At 44.1% G+C, this 19,465-nt stretch overlaps 2 protein-coding genes across 3 annotated transcripts; one reads left to right on the top strand and one right to left on the bottom strand.

Annotated features, from left to right (window-relative positions):
- Positions 1-12: 12 nt before the first annotated feature.
- degs1 (delta(4)-desaturase, sphingolipid 1) lies at positions 13-3,671 on the top strand. The gene is made up of 2 exons (XM_044136787.1): positions 13-755; positions 1,663-3,671. Exons 1-2 carry the CDS (start codon positions 39-41, stop codon positions 1,807-1,809), a joined length of 864 nt encoding a protein of 287 aa, XP_043992722.1. The 5' UTR covers positions 13-38; the 3' UTR covers positions 1,810-3,671.
- nvl (nuclear VCP like) lies at positions 2,106-19,068 on the bottom strand. 2 transcript variants are annotated; one of them, XM_044136782.1, is made up of 24 exons: positions 18,728-19,068; positions 18,225-18,304; positions 17,086-17,156; positions 16,803-16,855; positions 16,572-16,662; positions 15,670-15,727; positions 14,663-14,848; positions 13,663-13,756; positions 13,441-13,517; positions 13,222-13,356; positions 12,082-12,183; positions 11,893-12,010; positions 11,287-11,431; positions 10,939-11,185; positions 10,365-10,586; positions 9,894-9,998; positions 9,732-9,794; positions 8,874-8,993; positions 8,477-8,576; positions 6,740-6,846; positions 6,237-6,313; positions 5,695-5,771; positions 5,141-5,238; positions 2,106-4,823 (listed from the first exon to the last, which is right to left on the bottom strand). In XM_044136782.1, the coding sequence occupies exons 2-24, from the start codon at positions 18,279-18,281 to the stop codon at positions 4,779-4,781; spliced, it is 2,448 nt and encodes an 815-aa protein (XP_043992717.1). In that variant the 5' UTR covers positions 18,282-18,304; positions 18,728-19,068; the 3' UTR covers positions 2,106-4,778. The 2 variants fall into 2 exon arrangements, with proteins under 2 accessions (XP_043992717.1, XP_043992719.1); XM_044136784.1 differs by lacking the exon at positions 18,728-19,068 and adding an exon at positions 18,355-18,640.
- Between the last annotated feature and the right edge of the window lie 397 nt (positions 19,069-19,465).

Genomic DNA, 19,465 nt, shown 5'->3' with positions numbered 1-19,465 from the left:
TTTGTCCTCCAGCTAAATATCCAGAAATCAAGTCCTTGATGGGTCCAGACCAGAGGCTGAAGTGGATTGTGTGCATGATGGTGGGGATCCAGTTCTTAGCGTTCTACCTGGTCAAAGACTTGGACTGGAAGTGGGTTCTGTTTTGGACGTACGCGTTCGGCAGCTGCATCAACCACTCCATGACCCTGGCCATTCACGAGATCTCGCACAACACCGCCTTCGGGAACAGCAAAGCCATGTGGAACCGCTATTTCGCCATGTTCGCCAACCTGCCCATCGGTTTGCCGTACTCGGCCTCCTTCAAGCGCTACCACCTGGACCACCACCGCTACCTGGGCGGCGACGGCATCGATGTGGACATCCCCACCGACTTCGAAGGCTGGTTCTTCTGCACCCGCCTCCGCAAGTTCGTCTGGATCATCCTGCAGCCGCTGTTCTACGCCGTGCGGCCGCTCTGCATCAACCCCAAACCGGTCAGCCAGCTGGAGCTGACCAATGTGGCCGTGCAGCTCTGCTTCGACGTCCTGCTGTACTGGACGTGGGGGGCCAAGCCCATGGTCTACATGCTGGCCGGCTCCATGCTGGGGATGGGCTTGCACCCCATCTCTGGCCACTTCATCGCTGAGCACTACATGTTCCTCAAGGGCCATGAAACATACTCATACTACGGCTGCCTCAACCTCCTCACCTTCAACGTGGGCTACCACAACGAGCACCACGACTTCCCCAGCATCCCGGGGCGACGACTTCCTTTGGTCAGTACAGTCGTCTGAGTGGAATATCTGTATGAATTTGTACTTCTTTCTGCTCTTTTTCATTCATAGTTTATTTTAGTTGTTACATGAATTATTCATATTTATTAGGAATGCACCGATTAATCGGCCCTGATTTCTTTAATTTTGGGAGGTTGCTGCTGAGGTCTACAGGTGAAGCCGATCTTATCTGCCTTGTCAAAGGTCTAAAAACCTTCCACTGTCCTCCATTGAAAAAGAGAGAGAGAGAGCGTGCGGTTTGACTGTTGGCCTCGTCCACCAGGTCATGTCTGCACATTCACAGCTGACAATAATCACCCGACTGATGCCAACTCAGCAACTTTCCTGCTATATGTATCAACAATTCAGACAAAAAGAAAGCATTGGCCAAAATTGGAATTGCCAAATCAGATTTTTATAAAGATTGGTAATCTGTGATCAGCCAGAAATTTGCAATCAGTGCTCCCTGACTTATTACCGCTATTTAAAAAGCTTGACTTGCTGATTCTGATTTTTGGTTCAAACAGATTTATTTATTTTTTTGGTCTGAAATGTTACTAAGTACAGCAAGAAAGTTGCTGAGTTATCAACAGTAGGGTGACTTTTGCTAACTGCAAACATACAGATATGACCTGGTGGGCGGGGCTTAACGGTCAGAGAGGACAGTGATAGATTAACTTATTTAGATCTTGGAAGAGTTAGATAAGATTAGCGTCACATACAAGTATCGACCAAACACCCATCTCCCAAAATGAAGGAAATCTGGGCTGATTTGTGCAGCCCTAAGAAATCGGCAATCAGCCTGACCACTGAATAACATAAAATATAAAATGACCTCACAGCAAAGAAATGAAACGGCTGCCTCATGGCAACATTTCTGTTCTAAGCCGACTCTCTGACTGTCTTCTAGGTGAAGAAGATAGCTCCAGAGTACTACGACGACCTGCCGCAGTACACGTCCTGGGTGAGGGTCCTGTACGACTTCATCACGGACGACACGTTGAGCCCGTACTCCCGGATCAAGAGGAAGCTAAAGGGAGAGGTCAAACAGGAGTGACCGAAGCTGCAGGATCCACATGACTGAGTCCTTCTCACATTTCTCTACCGCTTCCTGCTTCCATTCAGCTCAGTATGCTTTTGCACAAAAAGGCCTTGAATTGAGGATAAAAAGATGTTACTGAGATTTTTACTTGTTGCAATACAATTACATTTCTGCTTCACTTCAAGCCCATCAGATGTTTTTGGAGTTGGGGTTGTGTTGAGTACTTCTAAATTATTAGTACCTGAGCTGGTCAGTGTGTGTGGTTTTTTTTTTTTTTTTTTTTTTGTTTTTTTTTGTTTTTTTTTGTTTTGTTTGTTTTTTAGTTCTGATTATTCTATAGTTTAAATGGTTGCCATAGTAACATTGTATGTTAAAATAAAATGACTCCTGTTTTGGTAAGCTCGGTTTTGAAGCTTTCCTGTCGGTTTCATTTCTGATTCGTCGTAACAGTTATAGTGGCTCTAATAGGGCAACTGCAGTGGAATAATATGAGGACCAATGGTTGCTATGGTGATTTCCGTACTACATACAAAGTGTGGTGGGGAGGTTTATGTGTGGTGGGTCAGTAAGGTGGTTTAAACTGTAAATCTTAAACTACATTTGAAAAAAAAAACCCCAAAACAAACTAAAACGTAAAGCAGATGTGTTGAGTTAAAGTCCAACTGGTTTAAACTTTAAACTTTGTGACGTGTCTCTACAAATTGGCCGACCTTTTGACCTCCTGGCTTCTCTTTCTGGGTTCTCCGATATCCCGGCGCTCAGTATTTCCATCCCAGCAGAACCTTTTTTCTGTTTTTTTGTTGTTTTTTTTTCTTTTTTTCTGGGATTCTGCCAGAATCGGACGGAGCTTAGCACCGCCTGGCTAGTGGCCCTGGGGCGTAGCTGCAGCCGTGTGCAGCAGCGACATGGACACGTTTCATTTTAGTCAATCAGTGAGTGAAAACTCTTTGTGTTTCTGTGTCTGTTTGTTTCACACAACCCCACCTCTGAAAATCACCAGTGGCCTGGTGGAAGTTAAAAAAGAACATTTAAATGAAGACCAATTATTAGAGTGTTTGAACAGATTCAGCTGTATTGTGCTGAAGTCGATCGTAAATATTCTCAGTAATGTTGCAGATGGAGGCTTCTCGTGCCGAAAAGCTCGAGGGGAAGCCTGCGTCCGAATCTGTCCACCATCTTGGTTTGCCGCTCAGATTAACTAACCCACGCTAACCTTTGCCACAAGCAATCTCAAGGCCTCAATGATGCAACTGTCCACGCTTATTTAACAAAGGTCAATGTGTCTCCATGACAACACAAGTATTTATGGGGCTACCCATGCACTAAAGTTCCTGATAGTTGGCACATGCTACAGAGGTTGTGGATGTTCCAGTGATAACGGAGTGGAGCTTTCAGAACTCTGACCTGTCTCATGTCTAGAGATGCTAACAGGCAATAGCTGCATCTCTGCTGGGAGACCCTCACTGCCCAGTCTACTGCTGCTGCAGGATGCAGCGTGACCTTCAGATGTCCTCCACCCTGAACTGCTACATTCTAGGTCATGGATGTGAAGCACAGAGCATCGTCATGGGTGGGATCTGTGCAAAAGAACTGAGGCTGCTGCAATATACTGCTGTCAGAGATTTCTACCCGTTTCCAGAGTGCAGCTTCTTTCTCCCGACATTCATCACCAGAAAAGTTTACCACCTTGTTCTAATCCTCCTCCTGAAATTGAAGCTGCTCCTGCCTCATTTCATACTTTCTGTTCAAAGCAAGCTGTGACTCAGTGAACATGAAGTCTGAACTTATTGCCATCGGTGCTCTGCTTGCTCAGTTTATTGGTTTCATGTTCAGTATTGTGATTTTTAACTCAAGGTAATAAAAACTACTTGTTTTCATACACTGGAAATTTCTTCTCAGTTTCAAATAGTTTTTTTTTTTCATCATCACCACATCCTGCAGTCATCTGGAACAGGGTGGACACTTAAAGGTTTCAGTCAAGAGGAACAGAAAAATAGTATGAGGAATGTTTCACCTGTTCCTGCTTAGATTCAGTCGACAAAAGCTAAAACCTGTAGATGGAGCCTGAACAGACTCATGTTGGTTCAGGAACTATTTGATTGTAAGTGTAGCAGATTGCAGAAAGAGCCAGCAGGTGTTCTATGATATTCTGTGACCGTTGCTGTTTTACACCATATTTTGCTAAACCTCGACCTTATGCAGTGGGATACAGTCGGTCCTGGAGGGCCGGCATCCTGCATGTTTTAGTTCTCTCCCTGCTGGTAACAACATCCTCCTCAACAGGTCAATGTTCTTCTTAGGCCTCTAATGAGCCACCATTGGATCCAGGTGTGTTGAACCAGAGAGAGAACTGAAACATGCAGGACCAACTCTGGACACCACTGGCCTAAAGCAAAAGAATGAAAAGTAACATCTTACCACTAATATTGCGACTTATGGGGAGAATATGACAGCGATTTTCACATATCGTGACCAAACTGTGTAAAGTAACATACTAAATATTTAAACCAAGCTGTCTCTGCTAACTCTCCTTATCAATGAAAAAGCCAAATTTGTTTCATGGTGTAAGAAGAGAAGATCCATTAATGACCCATATTCGTCACATGCAGGTGAAATGACGAGAGGAAACGATCCAAACTTCAGTGGGCCGACATCACTTACTGTGAATATTAAAACAAATTTGTTCACAATAAGATCAACTATCAACTAGATACAAAAATAAGACAAATGTATCCATGGTGAGCAATTAGTTTTCATTTTTTTAAAAAGGGAATTTATATTTAGGGCACAAAGGACCCTAAATATAATGAAATACCCTCATGCCATGTGACTTTGACTAATAATCTGATAAAATGAAGCCACAGTGGAGAAGTTTGTCACATATTTTATAAAAAAAAAAAAAAAAAAAAATGATGTGTGTAATAATACTTCCACAGAAATATGCAAATATATAATTGTTGTGACATCTGCCTGCGGTTCGTCGGTCATCTGCTGAGGGACTCTCTGAGCTGCTCATACATCAGCTGGTCCTACAAAGACAAACACACACAGCCGCCATCAGGACGTGGTTCTGTGAGGTAAGTATGAGTAGTGAGCGGACGACACTCAACAGACCAGCGCGTTGAGAATGTTGAGTAAAAATCCAGACCGCAACATTCAGCTGAATCTTTTTCAATTTAATATTTTAATTACGGTAGTCTTGATGAAAAAAGAAAAACAGATTCAGATCTCAACAACTCTGTGATCATCCATCTGTTGAGCTAAAACATTTTCCACCGGTTTCCAGACAGCTGCAGCAGAGTAACGTCTCAACTCAGCAGCAACCACCCAGACGTTACTTTCTCACCTTTTTGGACACAGACGGCCGGACAGTCTTGAAGGCGTCCTCAAAGTTCTGTCTGCTGACCCTGATGGCAGCTGTGCAGCCGGCAGGATGCGTGTGAGCTGCAGGCAGAGGGGAAACGGGAACTCAGAGACAGAACTCTACAGCAACACAATCAGAGGATATTTCTGCTTTTTAGGTACCAACTCTATATTTCTAACTCAACAAAAATAAATAAAAAGAAAACTACTAAATATTTTTAGTCCGGTTTCTAGTGCAAATATCCTGGTGCACTTCAAGTAGGACAAAACTAACTTGCAAGTAGCTTTTCAGCAAGATTGTCTAAGTTGATAATTTTCGTAAGTTATTGACAAGTGGTTTTTAATATGGATTAAAAAAAAACACTTGCTAGAAGTGAAATAATCTGCCAGTGGAACTTTTATTTAAAACAAGCTTCTATATCTTACTCAAAAGTTGCTCCTAAGTTAGTTGTGAGATATTTGCGGTAGAAACCAGACTAGTTAGTGTTTCTGCAGTACAACAGTGATCAGCTGCACACAGAGGAGGTGAGCGGTTACCATGGTGCTGAGACTTCATGTAGGCCTTCAGGGCATTTACAGATGCTTCCCTCACCAACGCCGTCAGGTCAGCTCCACTGCAACACACACACACACACACACACACACATCCACGAAAGTGAAGTACCCAGAGAAAAGTCACACATGAGACAGGACAACAAGAGTCACACCTGAACCACATCACCTTGAACTCAACACGATGGATAAATCCCTATGATTATTTCTGGTGTTTTCTACGTTTTGTTAAAAAATGGATTTAAATGTCACATATTTTATGACCCTTAAGCCTGGGTCAGAGGTTAAACCTAGGTCTGAGGCCGGTTTATGAATTGGAAGTTATAAACTAATCCCATAAATTCCCATTTATTTTAACTTAAAACCCCCAAAAAACATCAAGTTATAAAATGATGAATCTAGTTGTCCAGAGAACAGAATTGTGCGTCGTATCTGTGATGTTTCCAGGAAAACCAGAGCTGAACGAATCTCCTGACAGACGGACAGCCGGAACAGGAAGGCTGGTGCTTCACGCAGCAGGAACTTACGAGAAGGAGCTGCAGCGTTCGTCAAAGGCAATCTCCTCCAGATGGACGTCCGGCTCCAGCTGAGGCCTGGTGCCACCCTGCAGCAGACCGTGGCAGTGGTCAGACAGGAAACAGCTGAGGAACCTCAGAGGACCAAACATTCTGATGCAAATCTCCATGACAACAACAATAGTCTGTAGTTCAGTGTTGAAGGGTTCCAGAACCCAGCGGTCCAACAGTATCTAGAATCGAGTTTGCAGAAAAACTGAACAATAGAAAACAACGTGTTGTTTTCATTCAGCTTCACCATCGTGCTCTAAAACATTAAAGGTTATAGTTTTGATCTAACATATTGTGAACACTTTAACAGACACAGTATGGGATCCTACTGCAGGTTTCTGTTTTTTTTTGTTTATTTCCCACTTAAATGTTTTATTTTAAACCACGTCTTCCAGCAACTAAACCAAGTCAGCTGGTCATCAGTCGTCTTGGAGACACCCTGCATCTCCTGGTAGTCAGATCACCTTAGTAACGGTGAGCAGGATGGCGTGGCGATCTGCCGCACACGGGAGCCCCACATACAAGGTTTTATCTAGACGCCCTGGCCTCAGGATGGCCGGGTCGATGATATCTGGAAAAAAAAGAAAAGAAAAACACGGTTTGGAGGTCAAAACAGCAGGAAGTGAACATTGCTTAACATCTTCTTACCTACTTCCTCCAGCTGAGGCCCAGGCTGAAGCTCTGACACACTAACAACCTGCGCTATGTGGGCCTCAGTCTGAAGAAATGAAGTTGATTTTGTGGAACATCAAGCCCTGTCACATCTATGAGGCATGTGGAGCGCTTATGACCTTCCTATGTTGGTGTGGTGTGTTTAATGTGTGTAAAGGGGATGAAGCAGCATCATGTAACCTCACCGATCCAAAACCTTCCAGGCTGAACATGACAAACACATGGCTGATTAAAGCACAATCTGCCATCTCAGTGACCCTCACTGAAGACCTCGGGATCTTTTGACAAAAGGCTTTCACCTCTTTGGAAGATGTGGATGCTATCTTATTAATAAACATGGCATAAAGCTCCTCACTGCAAACCTTTTTCACTTTATCAACAAGAACAACAACGTGATCACCGCTTCAGAAGAACTGGCTCAACGACGTCTGATTAGGATGGAACCCTCATCGTATCAGGACCAAATGATCCCAAAACAAACTGACAAAACATCAACTGAAGACGGAGTGACTGGTTCCTCCTCCCGCCCCGCTCACTCACTGCGGTCACAAAATAAGTATGAGCAAATGTCTTCTGGACCCAAGTGTCTCAAATTTATGAATGGAATGAATCAACTTGTTCCACTCAGCATGTCTCTTCTTAGTGCTCATGTAGCAAACCTCACTTCATTTAAGCCTCTGACTTCCCAGAAGATCCACCACTCTGCATCTCTGAGGTCTGAGGCCGGGGTCCAGATATTATTTTTACACGTCTTCCACTCAGCCAGAATGTGTCTGCCCCCCCCCGGCACTGAAAAACAGGACTTTAACTGTCCGGATTACCACAAGAACATGTACAAAACACAGAAATACAAAATACAGCGCTCTTAATTCAAACCTCAGACTCATGAGCCATCGGCCACTAACTCAGTCTAACTGGCTCTTTTAAACACCAGATCTCTCAGTGCTAAAGCTCTATTAATGAATGACTTCATCACTGAGCATAATATTGATGTTGTGTTCCTGACACAAACATGATTGAATGACAATAAGGAATCGACAGCACTAATCAAATCAGCGCCTCATAACTGTATTTTATTTAAATGAGAATAGAAAACATAAAAAAGGAGGAGGCGTGGCTTCAATATTTAAGAATACCATATATTGTAAGAAAATCTCTTTGGGTCACTTCATCTCTCTTGAGTATCTTGGAATTGAAGTAAAAGGCTACAAACGAACTCTGACATTAACTTTATACAAAATTCAAACATACGTGGAAAATTTCTTGACTGATTTTAACGAGCTTCCATCTCTTATACAAATTGATTATGACTGTTTAATAATTGTCACTGATTTCAACATTCATGTTGACAACCCTCAAGACAGAGGGGAAATTAAACTACTTCATATATTAGAGAATTGTTTGTCTGACTCAACATGTCAAACAAGCAACACACACTCAAGGACACACACTGGAGCTGGTTATGAGTAAGGGTGTGAACCTCCTCCTCCTCCAGCACTAAGGCCTGAGGCCGACCTGGAGCAGCGTACCCGGCCTGTTGGTGGCAGCCATGATGAAGACCTGTCTCCGGGTCTCCAGACCATCCATCTCCGTCAGCAGCTGATTAACGACCCGCACACTGGCTCCTGACTGAACACAGGCAACGTCCGTCAGCAACACGGCAACAGAGAACAGATCGTACACGTGCAACATAAACAGGCTTCTAAAGCTGTTTGCTGACAGAAAAGACAGAGTGAAGCTCTGAATGGCTATCTGCTAGCTTAGCATTCATGAGATATGACCACTGACTCCTGCTGAGAAGTCACGGTTCAGGCAGCAGACTACATGGGAACATTTTCAGGTAAGAAACCAAATGATTCAGTTCCCTCTCAGCTGCTGTGATGATGATGATGATGATAAGGTGCTGAGTCAGCTCCTCTTCCTCACCTCGTGGCCCGACCGGCGAGGACACAGAGCGTCGATCTCATCGAAGAAGATGACGCAAGGAGCCGAGTTGCTTCCTCTCTGGAAGACCTGTCGCACGGCCCGCTCGCTCTCCCCCACATACTGCACACACCACGGGGTCAGAGGTCAGCAACATACGACTGCGGAAGAGGATCCCTACATCTGTTATATAAACTACGAGGTGGGTAAAAAGCTGGAGGATGAGGATGTAAAGAGAAAGATCATCTTCCAAATGGAGGGATCTAGACTGTGCCAGAGGGGGCGCTGTTTCTGCAAACTGTACAGGAAAGAAAGTAGAACAAAAGAAACTTTCTACTTTCCTGTAGAAAGTTTGCAGAAACCTTTATTTATTTGAAGTAGCAATGAGAACAAAGTTCTTTTAGTTCTTTTCCGGAGCAAATTTCTTTTGGTCCGGAAATTTTAGTCCGAAACAAGAACTCCTCCTGAGACCCATTTGTCAGACATGGCACAAGAAAAAAAAAAAAGATTCTCAGAAAAGTTATCAAGATACAACGGCGTACTAGGACCATTTTAAATGGAAAAAAACAGGAGTAAATTTCCACCAAAAAACTCAGAAATATTCTAGAAAAACTGAAATTTTTGAGTTCTGAATATTGAAAATGTGCTAGAAAAAAAAACACTGAAATTTTCTAATAATACAGACTTGGGACTTTGAAAAGTACAAAAAAATGGCTAAAACTCCTACATTTTTCTTAGAAGATTTCTGAGATTAATCTGCGTTTTTGGCAGAAGCATACTCTTCCATTTTTTTTCCTATCTACAACAGCTGGTTGTCATAGTAACAGTGCAGCATCATGCTCCTCTGTGTCCCACACTGACCATGTTCAGCAGCTCTGGACCTTTCACTGAGATGAAGTTGAGGCCTGACTCGTTGGCCACAGCCTGCAGAGAGAGAGGGAGAGAGAGAGAGAACAGGAAGAGGAAATGACCTCACCAAACACCTTCACACACGTCAAACATGGCAGGATTCGTACTACCAACCTTGGCCAGCAGGGTCTTCCCACAGCCTGGGGGCCCAGCCAGCAGGACCCCAGATGGAGCGCTGAGGCCCAGAGCCCTGAACTGCTCAGGGGAGCGGACTGGAGCCTGCAGGACACAGCAAAACCAACGGGTCAGAACCAATGGGTCAGAACAACCAGCAGACTGGGTCAAACCACCACTTAGGATCATGGGGCGTCTTTGTATTGTTATTAGTTTCAGTTAGGTCTTTAGGTGTTGGGCTGATCAGTTTCCTCTCTGTCTCAGTTTGAGTTCATGCTGGGGTTTTTTTTTTACTTTATGAGCAGAATTACTTTGACCTCTTTTATGATCCCAATATCTGTATTTTATACAATTTACCACAGTTTGCTTTTTCTGGACTTTAAGCTGAACCATAACGCCCTTAGCGGAGGACGTCCCAGTAACAAACTGCAGCAGCTCATAGGGCTCTGTACTGGTCCAGCTGCCGTTTACCAGTATGGCCATGGTCAGCTCCTCCCTGATGTTCTGCAGCGCTCCAACGTTCTCCCAGGTGACGTCCGGCACCGTGGCGAAGCCCTCCCTCTTGGCCGAGGGCTGGACCCGGACCAGCGCATCCCGGAAGTCGGACATGAGGATGGACAGGCCGGCCAGCTGCTGCTCCGTCAGCGTCTCCGGGTCCCTCAGCAGGTCCAGGAGCTGACCCAGTTCCCCCAGCTGGAGGGCACAAGCAGCTGTTAGCGAACAACCTCAGACTTTATGTGATTGTGGACAAAAATGTCAGGTTGAGGGAAGTTTTTTTTTATGTCTTCAACAACACACTGAATATAGACAATGTTTTAATAAAGAACTTACTACATTTCTAAATGGTTGCTTGAAGACCATTTTTAAGAAAGATAATGGCATAATAAAGCAAGAACACATTCTTAAAGAAGATTTTAAATATCCCATTTTTGGTAGAAATAGAAAGAAAAAGAGACAAACAATAAATAATGCAAATGGAAATTGCTGATCTTGTTCCATCGTATCGCGTGATTAACTGATTTCTTGCTCACTGTGACAGCCCTACCTCTACCTGCTGCTCTTCCCCTCCAGCCTCAGGCTCCGTGCTTCCTGACGGTTCTGCAGCCGAGTTCTGTGGCAGACCGGGAGGCACTGGCCTGGTTTCCAGCAGAACCCGGTTCACGGCGGCCATGGCGGCCTCCCGGCACAGAGCCATGAGGTCGGCGCCCACATAGCCCGGCGTCAGCCGAGCCAGCTGCTGGTAGTCGAAGCCCTCCGGCAGCGTCAGCTTCCTGCACAGCGTCTTGAGGATCCTGGAAGAGCAAAAAACAAAACAGCCCAGGGCGCATCACACCACCATGAAGGAGATCGACCAATCGGCTGCCAGTCAGTCTCTTGGTTGCCAGGTTGTTACCCGAGCCGAGCGGCCTCGTCGGGGATCCCCAGGCAGATCTCTCTGTCGAAGCGTCCGGCTCTCCGCAGGGCCGGGTCCAACGAGTCGGGCCTGTTGGTGGCGCCGATCACCAGAACCTGAGCCGTCACCGTCAGGCTGTTGAGGTCTGGAGGAAGGAAGGGAACAGAAAACATGAAGGTTTCCATGGTGTATCATAGGCCTGGTAGACCTACAATACACCAACTTATGTATTTTAGATTTTTTTTGTTTTTACTGTTTTGGCTTATTATTTATTTTACATATTTCGAATTGCTAGTTTCACTTTCTGAACCAGTTGAAAGAAAGTTTGTTGTAGATTAGTGTTATACATTTGACCGAGCAGGTTGACCTGCTCTATTTGTCGGTTTCAGTTTCTTTATTAATTACTTTACATTGGCTGTTAATACTCCTAAATGTGCTGACTTTACAAATTAATGTTGTTTTTACATGTTTGACAAAGCTTATGAAGACATTGGTATATTTAGGTGTGCTGCTCCAGTGCAGAGTTAACTACTAAATATTTTTCAGTACATTTACGACGTCGTTCTGAACTGGCACTACACTGACAGAAGGAAGCCAGCGTCCTACCGTCCATGCAGGTCAGCAGTTGGGCTACGATCCTCCGCTCCATGTCTTTAGAGGCCACCTCTCTTTTAGGCGTGATGGCGTCTATCTCATCTATGAACACGATGCATGGACTGGATGCCTGCAGAGGAACACAGAGGAGTGAGTGGAGGTCAGAGGTCACCAGGTGTGCGGGTCCTGCAGAGGACTGACCGCGGCCGTGTCGAACAGCTCCCTCAGCTTCTGCTCTGACTCTCCGGACACGCCGGACACCAGCTCTGGAGCGGACACCTTCAGCATGGGGATCTGCAGCTCCTGGAACAGTCAGTAGGCGTTTAAACGAGCTGATCTTCCACCAATATGCTCCTACGATCACTTATTGATAATAATCGCAAAATAAACATCAAGCCTGAAAACATAAACCTGTAAAGCACTGAATGTTCTGTTCTGTGTGAGGGAAATGTTCGAGTGTTTTTTGGTGTTGATTCCCGACAAATCAGTGACGTTGTTGTCGGTTGCTACGGCAACGAGTCTGTGTGTAGCATAATCGACGCAGAAAGAAAGAGAAAAGAACACGAGTGGTTTTGATTTATTCTTCAACATTTTTTCGGCGTTATTTTCCCCTTTGCTGTGACGCACCGCACTGAATTAATAATACCAACGTCTCCAGGTCTCATTTTGTTAACGGAGTTGTTCTACCGCAGCAGAGTGGCTATGGATAGCAAGTAAAAGAAAAATCTCTTTGCCCTCCAGCATTGTGTGCAAGCGCAACATTCCTGGATGTAAACAATAACATTCGACGTCACCTTCCCAAAATAACGGCCTAGGTCGTGTTTTGCTAAAAGTAAATTCCTTTTGGCAAACATGAGGTGTCATTTTGAGCCACATCAAAAACCTGAACGTTCTTAAAGGGCCAGTAGTGCCAAACTGTATTGATAAAACCCACTAAACTGTTAAAATATGAATAAGTAGTTGTCCCTCCAGGATTTGATTTTTTTTTTCTTTTTGCAATCAAAATCAAAGATTTTGTGATACTAATTTAGAAGTATTACCAAGGAACGTTTACAATATTTGCGCTAATGTATGACGTTAAATGTGGTTTTAAACCCAACGTTTTTGACCAATTATAAGAAAATTTTGCAGCAAAATCAGAAAAAATGTGGGAAGCTCTTTTTTTGTATGAATTTTGCAGATTTGTGAAAACCTGGAGAAACTTATTGATGTAAAAGGGAGTCTAGAGGGCCACAGAAGAAGCCACAGTGGACCAGATTTGGCCTTGAGTTTGACACATGTGACCTAGGCGATTATTTGAGGAAGGCGACGCTCCGACGACACATCCGGTGCTGAACTCACTCCCGCCACAGCCTGGGCCAGCAGGGTCTTTCCACAGCCGGGGGGCCCGTGCAGGAGGAAGCCCCTGGGAGGAACCATCCCCAGATGCTGGTACACCTCAGGGTGGCGCATATGGACCAGCAGCTTGCACACCTCCTGCAGTACAACATGACAGCCATGATGAGGTCAAGGACAGCAGAAGCCCTGCTGAAGGAGGGGGGAGGGGTGGGGGGTACTGACCGTCAGGATCTCCTCATTCCCCCCCACATCCTCAAACCTCAGAGAGGGGAACTGCAGCTCTGGAGACTTGGACTTGGCTGAGAAATTAAAAAGAAAGAAATATTTACATCTGACAAAACAAGCCGCACATCCCAAGGTAAACTCTGAAGTATTGACACACTTCATAAGATAAGTGTGTAAATGTTGTAGCTGGATCAGAAGCAACATGCTGTTAGCTCGTACCTTTCTTGTCTGTGCTGTGATACTCAGTCGAGCTCTTTGCCCTTTTCTTTGACTTCTTCTGACTCGTCTCCGGCTCCAGGTGGGACGCGCCTCTCTGCAGGGGACATGAACACAGCAGGGGGTCAATCTAACACACACCGCTTGCTCAGTATGGAGAGGGTGGAGTGTCTGCTCTGAGTGGAGCTGGAGAACAGGTCCTGAGGTGGAGCAGCAGCTGCATTAAAGCAGAACCATCTGAGTTCAGTTTCAAGAATCCATCCCACTTCTTTACCTTCTCAGAGCCACTAACCCATCACCCGCCCACCCAAAGCATCCCTGCATTGGCCACAGGTGTGTTTCAAATTCAAGCTTCCTGTTACTGTGGAATCCAACCTGGAACCTCAAGTGTTCCATGACATGGCCTCCACCCAGATCCCCCCATTAAGAACCGGGATCCAGAGGAGGATTGGGCCTCTGTCTCTCTGCTTTCTGAAACCCTGCCTTCAGAAAGTCATCACAACATGGCTCCTCTATTAACCTTTAATGTTTTCACCAGTGTTTCACTCAGAAGTAGCTTGTATTATGAGCTCAGCTGGTACGCAGTTCCACCAGGTGTTAGCTAATTGCTGCTGGCTAGTCTGCAGGAGCTGAGTGGGGGAGGGCTGCTCTGTGAGGTGGAAGCTCAGGAACGGAGAAGGTTTTGCACAGCTGAATGGTTGCCATGGATATTAAAGTATTTCTCAAACATTCACAAAAAGGTCAAAGCAACACCCTAGTTTTTGATGAGGGAATAACATCATAACATTATGTAAAGCTCAAGTAACGAATTAAATAAAACTCCTTTCATTCAGAAATGATCCCAGTCTGTTTCTCAGAATATCCTGATGTTTCATCACCTGCTCTCAATGTTTGTTGATGAGGTTGGTCTCTGTCTGATCTACAGCAGTCTGACTTGTTCTCCCTAAAAACGACTGACTGACTAACCCTCAGGGGAGCCCTCAGGCCGTCTGCTGTCACTTACGTTGGTTTCCGTATTGACCGACTCGTCTTTACTGAGGTCGATGAAGACAGGCTTGGTGGCGGGGCCCCGGCCCTTATCAATGAACCAGCCTCCGGGGGAAACCAGGGTCCCTTCTTCTGGAGCTGGGTTGGTCCTGCTGGCTGGCGGAGGGCCCTTATGGTACATGGCCGTGACAGAGCTGTTGGGCTGCGAATGAAAACACAAGAACATCCGACTCCATGTTTAAACAAGAGACTGTGGAAAACACTTGGATAGGAAGGACGATGGAGTCTAGACAAAGTAATGTATGACTGGACGGATTAGAGATGGGATTTAGATCCGTCTGTCTCAAAGAGTCCTGGGATGACAGCAGGATGACACCACTCATAAATTAACTGAGTGAAAATGAGTGCACCGTAATAAGGCTGATCTAGTTTAACATTCAGAGATTTAAACATGTACACCTTTGGAAATGTTGGCACTAGCCTTTAGGAAATCTTAGGGTTAATGTAAGTTTTGAAGTTCTCTGAGAATTACTACCACAGGCGGCTGATTTAATAGTGCTAGTCTTGCTAACCGCTAATATAAGAGGCTAAACACTTTTTGAAATGCTAACTGTAAATCAGATTGTCTATGATGTGAAATGATAAAACCCAGTTTTACTGCTTTCACATATATGTGGCGTGATGTTGCCTCTGCTCAAAAGGTAGAGAAATAATAATTCGCTGTGACAAAAAGGCAGTTCTGACCACTTCCTGCATCAAAGATATCAGACTCGGTTCAAATCGGTATCAACAAGTTAAAGCTTTACAGAACTGGAGACTGATAGCTCGCTACAGAGTTCTGATGAGTGAATTTCAATGTAATTTGCCAGCGCCTCGCTACGCATGATTTTATCCATCCCCGATGTTCGGTAGAAGCAGACCTTCATACGGAAGATCAGCTGGATGAGCTGGTCTACTAAACATAGAAACAAAATTGGCCAGGACAGCTGATTATGTGTTCAAACCTTCTCAGCAATGTATTACCGTGTTGCCCAGAACCTGTTGATCGCTTCCTGACGACTCGTCTGAGCTGCTGCCGTCCCTGCAAACACACAGGCAGGAATAAACTCAGTCTGAAGTCAGAGAATTTTCCCAGTAAGACCAGTAATAATCCCAGCACACTGTAACCACAGTGGGAACATTCAGGAGACTTTTATAAGGCCTGTGCTGGCTGCAGATAACGTCCTCCTAACATCTACTATTGCTTAGGAACACACTGTCTACGCCGGTGCTTCCCTAACTTTCTAGATTCTGATCCAAAAAAATACAATTATAAATTTGTGGCCCTACAAACATTTTTACTGAGTCAATTCAAAATCAGGACAATGGCAACACAATTAGCTTCAACAGCCAGTTTGCATTGACAGCTATTTGAGGATTTCTTCTCAAATTTTCTACAGAAATGCAGAACCTGGGAACCTGAACTACCTATGAACCATACTACTCTGCATATCAGCCTATCCAGAGCACCATTCATTGTCCTTACTGCTGATTGGCTGGACCCACAAAAGCAGGGGACAAGGATGACAGTGGATGCTAGTGTCTGCTGTAGAACTAAGACTGTTTCCACTGCATGTATTAATGTATGTTAAGATATATTTAGCATTTGAACAATTAAAATAGACAGTTTTAAGCATTTCCAAAGGAAGTTTCAGGAATTCAAAGGTAGTTGTGTTTCATGAGTCTTACTCATCCTTTTTGAACAGGTATGATGAGCTAAAATGACTGATTCATGTTGCAAAACATGTTTTTTTGTGTATGTATGTGTTTCAATGTAGGCGTGTATGTAATCTTGCTTTTTGGCTTTTTTTTTTTTTTTTTTTACTCATTTGTACAAAATAATTAGATTTAAAAAAAAAAAACAGGTGTGCGAGATGTGCCGTTACCCAGTTTCGTTGCAGCTGCTCCTGGCTCTCTTAGCCAGGTGTTTGCTCTCCAGGTCGTTCAGGTCAGAGTCCTCTTTCACTGCATCGAACACTTCAACAGGCATGCGGACAGGAGGAAACACAGCTCTTCATCTTGAGACTTTGTGAATTATGAACTCATAATTCTGCCGTTAAATCAAAGCTCTAGGATAATCAGTTTGAAAACCATGTTGACGTGGTTTTTCCTTCTACCTTTCTCCACCTGGATCCTGAACGCTGTCTTGTTCCTTCTGCCATACTCCACTCTAAAAGCAGAATCAAACAGTTTCAGCTGCTGACCAGTCCAGGTCCAGCAGGTAGCTCAGAAACTACAGTTCTAACATGCACAGGCCCGTTCTGAGGCAGCGCAAGCAAATGTCTTCAGCTCTGATGGGACTGAGCTTATCAACTGTAAAAGCCATCATTACTCTTAAATAAAACAATAGTAATCCAAGCTTAGCTAAATTATGGAGAGTTTAGATCAGATTATTCTTACCTGTACTGTTTTTGAAGGTCCAGGGCCATCTCTGCCAGGTCAACATATTCACTGCTGCTGGAGGCCAGGTACTGAAAACACAGGTCAACTGAAAGTGAGGAGAACTGCATGGTTTTCTCATGTGCTTCTCCTTGGTCTCGGTTCGGTTGAAGTGAACTCTGGGGCTGCTCGAATGCATGTGTGAACGCCAAGCGAACCAGAGATCGCTCCAAAAGCAGGAAGCGAACTATAACACAGGGGGATTCTGGGTAAATGGAGCTGCCGAGTGCGAGAAATTAACAAAGTCCAAACCTTGTTAAAAAGAGAGAACAAAACACAGCTTTATTACATCTGGCCAGATGGAGAACCCAGAGAGATCTGAGATCTGACTAGACAAAGGAATCACTTCTCTATATATACTGTTTAATGCCCTTCATACACAGACAGGGTGTCATAGCTGATATTCTAAAAAAGCTTATCAGATTAATACACATAGTGAGAAAAATGCAACCTTTAGTTAAAAACCAGTTTCAGGCAGAATATTCTGTGCCTAATAATAATCACTCAGCCGTTGGGTCTGGTCTGTCACTCTGGAGGTATGACAATTATTTACTTATCACCCTGGAGCAAAGTTGTGAAGGCTAGAAGAGAAACAATGACTCTGTAAGTCTGAGCAAAATATAATAAACTGATTAAACATTGTAATATTAACATTAAATAAACTTCTAATAAAAGTAAGCATACTGTGAATAATTATTTTATTCCACAGAGCCAACTGGATACCCCAATGTGGTCCAGACCGTAGAAACTGTTATTACTGTTTACATCCATAACTTGTGAGCAGAGCATCAATCCACCCACTGTTCTAACTCTTAATGTTCTAGACCTGGTGTTCCTGGTACGACCTGTGAGGGGTTTGGATGTTCTATGTGTGCCTGAATGGATTTCCTCTCTACTCTGGTAGAATGGACTGAGCCACTCAGAGTGTGTTTTCCTTTCACATATGAGGCAATCCAGGTCCAGTATTTCTGTCTTTTACTCTTTTCAGCATCCTTTTTTTTCCTCATGTGCTTCTAGTTGAGGTTTTGTGTGGGAACTTTCTGAATTGGCTGGATCGACTTTCTGTGACTAATCTGAGAGACACATTTCACGACTCGGACCTGCTTCACTCTTTGTTTAAGTCGAGAGTCCAGCCAGCCTCCGCCTCGGTTCTTCATCTTGGTCTGGAGAAGATCTGAGCCTGGAGGAGAAAGGCAGAGTAAGAACCAGACTACAACCTGCTTTATTTACCTGCTGAGAATGAGACAGGGTGGTGAACTTCCTGTGATAGAGTGGTTCTAAAGGTTTATTTATTTCCGTAGATTTGGACGATGTTGTCTGTCTTTCAGCGTAGTTTGTCTGGAAACAGGATCTGACATCAGAGCAGTAAGTTCATGTTCTGACCAGAATCTGGACTTAGTGCTTGGTTGGGCCTCTTTGCTGGTTCTGTATAAAACTGTAGTTCTAAATGATAACAACAATAACAATAATAATAGTAAAAATAATATGTATTGTCCTAGTTCTGGCCAGACCTTCTCTGAACTTCTCACACAGAACCGAACGGATCTCCAGCAAAATTCCCTAAAGCAGCAGTATCTTTAACATTTCATTGCTCCGTTCTTACTGGAACAAAACCACGCGGGCTTCCTGTAGCTGTAGCCTCCTGGACGAGTCCTGCTCCTGTCACCATGGGAACAGCGCCGAAGTCTGGGAGAACTGTTCTTCGGCTGGAAGATGCGAAACTCATCTGGTGTTTAGCTTCAGAATATCATGATCAAAACGTGAGCGGTGTGACTCCACACACCCGGAAACAAAACCAATGCTGCGTTCCATGTACGTCGAAAATCAGACTACCTCAGTCTGATCTACAATGGCACCGTACTGGTGACACTGTTACTAACAGTAGGAGACGGGACTGAGGGCGCGAGCTCGATGTTGGTGACATCGAGCAACATGTCCTGGAGTAAGTTACTTCCCTGAAGCGTTCATGAACGCCGAAAGTTCTGCTTTCCGAGCACGACTGAAACGCAGTATATGACGTACATCCTGTCAGAAATTTCAAAATAAAAATTCCTGACAGGAGTTTGGAATGACAGGAATTGGACACAATGTGTTCAAGAAAGGTTTTAGTTCTCATATTTTAAAAATCTGTTAAAGTTGATAAAATAGTTAAATACATGTATACTGACCCTTTCAATAACTGAGAAGGTTACTGATGGTTATTAAATTTCATTGAAACGCATAAATTAATTCCACGCAGACTGTTTTGTTTTCAAAAATTTATCTCAGTTCAGATTCATCATGTCAATATATTCATACTGATCATACTTGTCTCAATCTAAAGCATTCAAATGTAAAAATA

The sequence above is a fragment of the Gambusia affinis genome, linkage group LG13 (genome assembly GCF_019740435.1).
Source record: "Gambusia affinis linkage group LG13, SWU_Gaff_1.0, whole genome shotgun sequence".
NCBI classification, from domain to species: Eukaryota; Metazoa; Chordata; class Actinopteri; order Cyprinodontiformes; family Poeciliidae; genus Gambusia; species Gambusia affinis.
Note: the sequence above shows the minus strand (reverse complement) of the source record. Positions and strands in the feature narration are given on the sequence as shown.